Source organism: Phocoena phocoena, chromosome 3, assembly GCF_963924675.1.
Source record: "Phocoena phocoena chromosome 3, mPhoPho1.1, whole genome shotgun sequence".
NCBI lineage: Eukaryota > Metazoa > Chordata > Mammalia > Artiodactyla > Phocoenidae > Phocoena > Phocoena phocoena.
In genome coordinates, this window is record NC_089221.1 from 161165829 (window position 1) to 161175827 (window position 9999).

The window sequence follows — 9999 nt, forward strand, 5'->3', positions numbered from 1 at the left end:
GCACCCTTGTTGAAGATCCACTGACCAGAGACATACGGTTTGCTGTTGCTGTTTTTCATCTCAGTTCTATTCTATTGATAGATATGTCTATCCTTATGTCAATACCACACTGTTTGGTTACCGTAGCTCGTAGTAAGTTTGAAATCAAGAAGTGTGAGTCCTCCAACTTAGTTCTTTTTCCAGATTGGTTGGCTATTCGGGGTCCTTGAATTTCCATGTGAATTTTGGAGTCAATATCTACAAAAAAGGCTCTCAGAATTTTGATAGGGATTGGCATTGTATCTATAGACCAACTGGGGGAGTGTTGCTATCTTAACAATATGAAATCTTCCAACCCATGAACATGGGACGTTTTTCCATTTACTTAGATCATCTTTCAACTTTTTTCAGCTAAGTTTTATAGTTTTCAGTGTACAAGTCTTGCACCTCTTTTGCTAAATTTATTAAGCATTTTATTCTTGTTGATGCTACTGTAAATGGAATTGTTTTCTTGCTACTTCTTTTAAAGATGCACTACCTATGCAAATCTCATCGCACTTACTACACTCTCCTAAACTCTCTGCTTCTGAGACGTGGTCCAGCTGCCTTGACCCACCAGGCCTCCTGCCCCTTCCAGTCCTCCCTGCCCATGTTATTTCCTGAATATTCTATCTTATCAGCCAAGGCCCACTTGCCTCAGTCTGGGAGTTTCTCCAGGCAAGAGCCAAGGGTGGAGGACTCCCTGAGTCCTCAGCGAGACACAGAGGTCTCCAGAGAGAATATGCAGGAGAAATTCAACAAGTGTATTTTCAGTCCCTACACTGTGCCATAATTCAGGGGGCTTTGGAGGACTCGGTGAACATAACAAATACCCCTGTCCTCATCAAGTCTATATTTTAATTAAAGAGAGAGACGACAAATACCAGCAAGACAAACATAAGTTCAGGAATGCAAAGTCCACCAAAATGCGCCCTCCTTCAGGAAATCACCTCCCTCCACCCGACCCCAGGTCCCCCTCTTCCCGAGCCTGGAAGCTCTGAGCTCCCTTCTCTGGCCCCGCCCTGATACCGGGAGGTTGAGCGCAACTGCACCTGCTCCGCCTGCCGCAGCCCAGGAAAGGGTTCTATGAGCGCGCAAAGAATCAATGAGCGCGGCCGGACCGGCTGCCCCACCCCGCCGGGATTTCACTCGTGGGACTGCGCATGTGCTACAAGCAGCCGCCCAAAGGCACCGAGGGTTGTGTACCAGGACCAGGCTTCGCGCAGGCGCACTGGCGGCTGCCGGGAGGGCTTCCGCCTCCCTGCTGCCGCCGTCGCCATGGCCTCGCCGGCCCCCGGCCTCATCTCGGTCTTCTCGAGCTCGCAAGAGCTGGGCGCGTCGCTGGCACAACTGGTGGCGCAGCAGGCAGCGTGCTGCCTGGCGGGGGCCCGCGCCCGCTTCACGCTCGGCCTGTCAGGCGGCAGCCTCGTCTCGATGTTGGCCCGCGAGCTGCCCACCGCCGCTGCCCCCGCCGGGCCCGCCAGCCTTGCGCGCTGGACGCTGGGCTTCTGCGACGAGCGCCTTGTGCCTTTCGAGCACGCCGAGAGCACGTACGGCCTCTACCGGGTGAGAGCTACGGGGGCCGCCGGGGGTCACGTCGAGAGGGCCACACCCATTGCCTGAACCCGGCTACGGGGGTATTGCAGGGTCACACCGTGCGCTCTGCCTCTATCTGGACTGGATCCGGGAATGGTCTGCTGGGTGCCCTGAGGTCCCATCTGGGCTGCACCTCCACTGCCACCCGTGTGGAAAGTGGGGACCTTGAAGCCTCTCTTGATGCTTTATCCGGTAGCCAGGTAGAGGGAATGGCATGGGCAAAGGCGTGGAGGTGAAACAGAGTGGTCCATTCCAGGGACCTAGAGAACGTCAGGCGCCACAGGCTCGTAGCGTGCAAAGGCAGAGTTAGGGCAGAACCAGGTAGGAGGGATCTGGTGTGGAACCTGGGCCTCAGATTCCCCATCGGTAACCTGGACGAGTTCTCGGTGGTCTCCACACAGCTTGTGGCGCTGATGACTCCGTGACTGGTTATCTTTGGCCTGGGGCCCCAGACTCCTATAGAATCAGGGGACCCCCTGCCCGCTGTTTTACAAGCAGGAAAACTGAGGCTTGGAGGTTCTGTGGTCTGAGCTGGGTGCCCACACCTCCCCCCCAGCCCCCCGCGTCTCAGTCAACTCTTCTTGCCATGGATGGAGGAGGAAAACCCACCCAGGGAAGTGTGGGAGGTGCAGGTTTGGCCAGAAGCCTCAGGTCGCCCAGGTCCTGGATGTGTTAAGTTCTCTTCACAAAGAAGCTTGAGGTGATGGGTTTTTGTTTGTTTTGTTTGTTTTGGTAATAAGCAGGAAGGTTTACTGATTACCAAGCACTTTATCCATCATCTCACGAAACCCCACAATAGCCTGTGAGGCGGGGGCTGTTAGTACCTCCATTTCATAGACGGAGAAACTGAGGCCAGAAGAGGAGAGTCACCTAGTAACCAGTGAGGGAGCCGGGGTATGAACCTGCCTGGCCCAGCCCCCCAGATAGCACCTGGGACCCATAGCAGGGACAGGGGCCACCCTTAAGTCTGCTTTCCTGTGTGTCTTCCCCCAGAGCCTAATTTAAAAGTGGGCTCTTGTTTCTTTTTACTTTGTGTGACTTTGAAAGACTTTTAATTAGAAAAGCCGTACTTGCTCAAGTAACAGAATTCTAACAGAACAGTCAAAGAGAAAGTTGCACGGATATTCAATGCGTGTCCATGTATCCAGCACTAGGGACAGGTCCCTCGCAGGGCTCATTGTGGGGCAAGGGGTACCAACACACAGGGCAATAAATAAGGGAAATCCACTCCGAGCCATAACGTAATGCAGTTTGGACAAAAGATAATAGTGTAAGATGATACAAAGTGCCAGGGAAGAGGGGGGAGCATCTTTCAGCCAGGATGGTGGGCATTGGGGGGCTCTGAGGAGGTGACGTTTGGGCTGTGACCAGAAGGTGTGAGGAGCCCGCCACTGGTGAGCTGGGGCAGAGGGTAGAGTAGAGGCAAAAGCTGTGCGGTGGGAACAAACGTGGGGCGAGGATTTGCTTCTGCCAGTTCCCCCGTGAGGGGAATCATATTAGTTCCCTGGGCCCGCCGTAACAAAGTACCACCAAATGGGTAGCTTAAAACAACAGGTGTTGATTCACAGTTCTAGAGGCCAGAAGTCCAAAATCAAGGTGTTTTCAGCAGAGCTGTGCTCCCTCCAAAGGCTCTAGGGGAGGAGGCTTCCTTGCCTCTTGCAGTTTCTGGTGGCTCCAGGCGTTTCTTGACTTGTGGCTGCATCACTCCAACCTCTACCTCTGCTTCTACGTCACCTTCTCCTCTGATTTTCTCTTTGTGTCCTCCCCTTATAAGGACACCAGTCATTGGATTTAGGGCCCATCCTAATGCACTGACTTCATCTTAACTAATGACAACTGCAAAGACCCTTTTTCTAAATAACTGAGGTTCTGGGTAGACATGAATTTGGGGGGCCACTAAGCAACCTGGTACAGGGATGCAGAGGTATTCCTCTCCATGAGGATGGACCCCGGGCACCTTGGGGCTCTCTAAGCATGAATGGCTCACCCTGTTCTATGGGCCTTCTGCTGTCCAGGCTGGGAGGATTAGCTGAGGCCACCTTCCCAGGGATGGTTCCTCAGCACCTACAAAGTGTTTAGAGAGAGCCCACCCGATCAACCAGCAGTTCCACTTCCAGGAACCTGCCCAACCGATGCCCAGCCTTGGGCTCCCTGGAAGCCCAAACTGAGGAGGAGGGAATGGCTCTGACCCTGTGGGGGAGGGCAGCTAAGGAGGGGACTCAGGTGACAGAAATGGGGCACCCATACTCCATCCGGCTTTGCTCAGTACAATCCCCAAGGGTGTGTATAGATGGGGACCTTGGACAAAGCAGGTCTTTCCAACGATGGATCTGATCGTGCCCCTCCCCAGCTCACACACCCTCCTTGGCTCCCCATTACCCTCAACACAGAGCCCACACTCAGACGAGCATTCAGGGGGTCAACACCATAAGGTCTGGCGGGTTTATCCCATGTCCCTGCCGCCTTCCCCCACTGCTCCAAAAACTATATTGTTTACCTGCTTTTACTCTGTGGTTCAGCTCAGCATTGCCTCGGCTGAGCTAGTCCCTGTCTGAAAGGAGGCACCGAGGTGGGGGTTGCCAGCATCCATCCCAGAGCAGATCCAAGGCCCTGGGGCTCATCTCCATGGGAGAGGGCTAGAGCCCTCTGCCTTGCGGGAGGCCTGATTCCAGGTGCTTCTGCATTAAACCCACGGATCCTAGGTTGGGGTGCCTGCTATGTGCTGGGCACGCTCACCCCGTAGTGGCAGCCCAGAAGACGAATCAGTGCTTTTCACAATTATATGTCACGCCACCAGGCAGCACTACGGGGGAGGTGCAGGCAGGGGTGGCTGCTCAGACGAGGCAGCTTGAGGGATGTGTAAGAGTTTCCCAGGCAGGGGGAGCAGCCGGTGTACCCACTGAGGCAGGAAGGTCAGCAGGGCCTCGTGGAGGGCAGAGAGGGGCTAGGTTTTATCCTGAAGGCCAATGGACCCTCCCTGGGGGTTTGTTTGTTTGTTTGTTTACTTTTATTGGAGTATAATTGCTTTACAGTGTTGTGTTAGTTTCCGCTGTACAGCAAAGTGAATCAGCTATAAGTACACATATATCCCCTCTTTTTTAGATTTCCTTCCCATTTAGGTCACCACAGAGCACTGAGTTCCCTGTGCTATACAGTAGGTTCTCATTAGTTATCTATTTTATACATAGTAGCGTATATGTGTCAATCCCAATCTCCCAATTCATCCCACACCCCCCTTTCCCCACCCTGGGGGTTTAGAAACAGGGCTGTGGTGTGGCCAAACAGGTGCAGGCTGGAGCCAGGAGGCCCCCAAGCACCATGGACTTGAAAGACCCCTGGCGGAATGCCACTGGGAGCCTCACTCACACGGGAAGTGGGTATAATGACAGTCATGTCCTCACCTGGAGGATCCAGGTAGTCATAGGTGCAAGTCCCATGCCACCACAAGCTGTGCGTTTCTGTTGGTGACGCTGTGCCTCCGTCTGCTTCAGACCCACCTGCTCTCCAGGCTGCCGATCCCCGACAGCCAGGTGATCACCGTTAACCCCGAGCTGCCCGTGGAGGAGGCAGCTGAGGACTATGCCAAGAAGCTGAGACAGGTGAGTCCCTCGGAGTAGCTGCAGCAAAGACCTCATCCATCCGATGGCCTCTCCCGGAGTGCCGGAGCCGCCCTGCTGGGGGCACTGTGCGCTCAGCACTGGCAGAAATTCTCCCTGGGGGCAGTCAGCAGACCCAGCTTCACCCTGCAGAGCCCCCTTTGAGGATCCCCCCTCTGAGAGGCCACAGCCCTGCCCTGGGGGACCCCAAAGGTGGCCTGGTCTCTGACACCCTGGTAGTGGGCCTGGGTCTTCAAATCTTGGGGACAGTTTTATACCCACACTGTCAGCCAGGTGGACAGTGAAATGTGGAACCTTGTAGATTAGAGTTCCTTTTTTTGCAGGTGAGGCTGAGCATTTCTCACTGGGTTACAGTGACCTGTTTTTCTGACAACTGTTTCTTTGTGTCCTCTGCGCCCTTCCCTCACAACTTCTTGGGACTGTCTTCTTTCCTCACCCAGGCATTCCAAGGGGACTCCATCCCGGTTTTCGACCTGCTGATTCTGGGTGTGGGTCCCGATGGCCACACCTGCTCACTCTTCCCAGACCACCCCCTCCTGCAGGTGAGCACACCCACGAAGGCCCTGCTCATGTCTGAGCCCCAGCCTCTGCCATCTGGGGCTTCCAGAGCACTGGAAGGTGCCTACAGCATGGTGTGAGTCAGCCTCTGCCAAAAGGCATGCCCTCTGGGCTTGACCCTTCTGAGCCTCAGTTCACCCGTCTTAAAACAGGAACCTTAAATCAAGTACCACGGGATTAGTAGGGCGGGATGGAACGATGGATGGACAGTGCTTGGCATGTGTGAGTACTCAAGAGGTCAAGTGACATTGTCCTCCTGTCTCTACCTTGGGCCTCCCTCCCCAGGAGCGGGAGAAGATTGTGGCTCCCATCAGCGACTCCCCGAAGCCACCTCCACAGCGCGTGACCCTCACACTTCCTGTGCTGAATGCAGCTCGAACTATCATCTTTGTGGCAACTGGAGAAGGCAAGGCAGCTGTTCTGAAGGTAACAGCTGAGGGCCCCCTTCCCAAGAAAGTTGTAGGCATAGAATATGGCCCTACTGTGCTGAAAGCACCAGATCCCAGGATATTTCAGTAATTCTTGGGTTGAAGGGGAGATGAAAACTGCAAATACAGGCTAGTTAGGAGTTAACAATTATGAAATGAAATGGATGAGATGAGGCCAAAACTGCTCAGAGGTAAATTCGTAGCACTTAATGCATATACATATATAGTTAATTGTTAAATACAAGACAATTGAAATAAAGAAATCAAGCACTTTAGAAAGCTGCTTTTGCCCTGTAACAGCAGAGCTGAGTAGTTGCAACAGAGACAGGATGTGATCTGCAGAGCCGAAATAGTGACTCTCTGGTCTTTGTAGAAGAGGTGTGCTGACCCCCATATTAAACAGTCACATGATAAAAAGGAAGAGACCCCATCCCTCCTGATTGCTTGAAGTTAGGACTTCCGGGATGGGCGATATCACCTCTTGAGGGTAGGAGAGGTCCAAGAGTTCTGGGGTGTGGGCAGGGTCCCATGCTCCTGCCCTCTCCACACAGCGCATTTTGGAGGACAAGGAGGAAAACCCGCTCCCCGCCGCCCTGGTCCAGCCCCGCACTGGGAAACTTTGCTGGTTTCTGGATGAGGCAGCAGCCCGACTCCTGACCGTGCCCTTCGAGAAGCATTCCACTTTGTAACTGGTGCCGAGATGCTACAGCTGGGACCACGCACAGCCCGAGTGGGCCGGGATCTTCCCAGTCTGGCCCCCGCTGCCAGCCCACTCCAGGCTTCATTTTAGAAAAGCCGAGTGGTGCCACTGGAAGCCGATAGGGTCTGGCCACCAGCCCTGCCCAGGGGTTCAGCCCATGGGCCGTGGCTCTGGGTGACTCAGTTATTAAAAGGAACATCTCTTTGAAGTCTCCGCTGTCTCGTGGTCCTTGGTGGGCAGTGGGACTGTTGGTCCCCGGGTGGAGGGCCTGACCTGCAGCCCTCATCCCAGCGCGTGGAGGGCAGGGAAGGGCCCCCTGGATGAGTGTCCTGGGGCTGCCATAGCAGAGTACCACAAACCAGGTGGCTTCGAACAACTGAAAATTATTGTCTCACAGTTCATGAGGCCAGGAGTCTAAAATCAAGGTGTCAGGAAGGTTACATCCTTATGGAGGCTCTGCAGGAGAATCTATCCCAGGTCTCTCTCCTGGTAGCTGCAGGCAATTCTTGGTCTTCCTTAGCTTGTAGACACATCACTCATCTCTGCCTCTGTTGTCACATGGCCTTCTCTTTGTGTGTTTCTCTGTGTCCTGTCCTCCTTTTTTATTTTTGTCTGTTTTTTTGTTTGTTTTCTTGGCCATGCCACTCGACTTGCAGGATCTCAGTTCCCAGAGCAGGGACTGAACCCGGGCCACGGCAGTGGAAGCCCAGAATCCTAACCACCAGGCCACCAGGGAACTCCCTCTTGTCCTCTTCTTTTTTTTTATAGATAAGATTTTTAAAAATATTTATTTTATTTATTATCATTTATTTTTGGCTGCATTAGGTCTTCGTTGCCGCGCATGGGCTTTCTCTAGTTGTGGCGAGCGGGGCCTACTCTTTGCTGGGGTGCGTGGGCTTCTCATTGCAGTGGCTTCTCTTTTTGCAGACATGGGCTCTAGGCGTGCAGGCTTCAGTAGTTGTGGTGCGCAGGCTCAGTGGTTGTGGCTTGCGGGCTTAGTTACTCTGCGGCATGTGGGATCTTCCTGGACCAGGGCTCGAACCCGTGTCCCCCTGCGTTGGCAGGCGGATTCTTAACCACTGCGCCACCTGGGAAGCCCTCCCTCCTGTCCTCTTCTAATAAGGACACCTGTCATTGGATATAGGACCACCCTAAATCCAGGCTGAGCTCATCTCAAGATCCTTAACTCATTTTGTCTGTAAAGATGTCTATTCCAAATAAGATTACATTCTGAGGTTCCAGGGGTTAGGATGTGGACATATGCTTTTTTTAAAACTGTGTTAAAATACACATAAAATTTACCATCTTAACCATTTTTAAGTGTACAGTTCAGTGGTATTAAATACATTTACAGTTTTAAGCAGCCATTACTATCATCCGTCCCCATAACTCTTTTCATCTTGTAAATCTGAAACTCTGTACTTATTAAACACTAACTCCCCATGCTCCCCTCTCCCCGGCCCTGGCAACCACCGTACTATTTTCTGTCTCTATGATTTTCACTACTATTAAGTGCCTCGTGTAATTGGGATCACACAGTATTTGCCTTTTCGTGACGGGCTTATTTCACTCTGCATAATGTCCTCCAGGTTCATCCATGTTGTAGTGTGTGTGAACTTCCTTCCTCTTTAAGATATGATATACCACATTTTACTTATCCACTCACCGGTCAGTGGACACTTGGGTTGCTTCTGTGTTTTAGCTATTGTAAATAATGCTGCTGTGAACACGGGTGGATGAATATCTCTTTGAGAGCCTACTTTCAGTTCTTTTGGATATACGTCCAGAAGTGGAACTGCTGGGTCATAACGCATATGGTAGTTCTATTTTTAATTTTCGGAGGAGCCTCCATACTGTTTTCCACAAGAGTTGTATCATTTTACATTCCCATCAACAGTGCCCAAGGGTTCCAATTCCTCCTTATCCTCACTAACACTTGTTTTCTGTTTTTCGTTTGTTTGGTTTTTTTTGTTTTTTCCGGAACGTGGGCCTTTCACTGTTGCGGTCTCTCCTGTTGCGGAGCACAGGCTCCGGATGCGCAGGCTCAGCGGCCATGGCTCACGGGCCCAGCCACTCCGTGGCATGTGGGATCTTCCCGGACCAGGGCACGAACCTGTGTCCCCTGCATTGGCAGGCGGACACTCAACCACTGTGCCACCAGGGAAGCCCCTGTTTTTCTGTTTTTTTGATAGTGACCTGTGGACATATCCTTTTGGGGGACACAGTTCAATCCCCTGCCCACTCACTTGGCCGAGCTCCCGTTGCACACCCAGGGCCAGTCGTGACCTCTGCACCTGGCCATGCTGCAGTCCTGCTCAGAGCCTTGAATGCTCCGAGGTGCTGCTGCTTTGCGTCAGGACTGCAGCATTGGCCCAGAGTGCATCTGCTCATGTCCCACCCATCAGCTCTGCCTGGCTCCAGGGACCAGGGGAGGCTGGTGGGAGAGGCACGTGGGAATTGAAACCTTCAAGGTGAAACCACAGAAAGTGAAGCTTCCTTCAACGTCTTGTCTGGGTTGATCACTCAGATGTGAGAGTGAGGAAGTGGGGCGGGGCTGAGCGGAAACAGATTGAGAAAAGCAGAGAGTTGGAAGGAAAGCAGCCTGGCCGTGCTTGGGCAACAGCGGGTGCCATTAGTGGGAAGACCCAACTAATCCGATCCAGTCCAGGGCTTTATGCGCCGATAGAGAATGGACTGGCAAAGCAGGAACCGAAGGGAAACAGCCCACGAGTCCACGGCACAGCAGTGGCTCCCCACCCGCTCCCACTACCCCAGCACTGACCCCAGGGGCCCGGGGTGTCAGTCCACTTCTGTCTTCCCAGCCTGGTGCTGGGCCTGGCTGGATCCTCTTGGGATCCAGAGTCACCTGGCAAGGGGTAGGTACAGGATTTAGCTGCCCCATCTCTGCCCAGCACCCCCTTCCCTGCCACCCCACACCAACTGCTCTCAGGTCCTGCTAGATATCTGCCCTGCATCCGTCCTCCAAGGCCAGCTAGGACTTTTGTCTCCCACCACCCCGCGCCCCCCCCAACCCGGGGCAGCCCCTACAGAAACCACCAGTTTAGGGGACTTGGCCACAGGG

The 9999-nt window shown here is 53.3% G+C and overlaps 1 protein-coding gene across 1 annotated transcript; it reads left to right on the forward strand.

Moving 5' to 3' along the window:
• The first annotated feature begins 1260 nt into the window (after positions 1-1260).
• PGLS (6-phosphogluconolactonase) lies at positions 1261-7127 on the forward strand. Its single transcript, XM_065875183.1, has 5 exons — positions 1261-1584; positions 5106-5213; positions 5672-5773; positions 6075-6215; positions 6769-7127. Exons 1-5 carry the CDS (start codon positions 1297-1299, stop codon positions 6904-6906), a joined length of 777 nt encoding a protein of 258 aa, XP_065731255.1. The 5' UTR covers positions 1261-1296; the 3' UTR covers positions 6907-7127.
• Positions 7128-9999: the final 2872 nt, after the last annotated feature.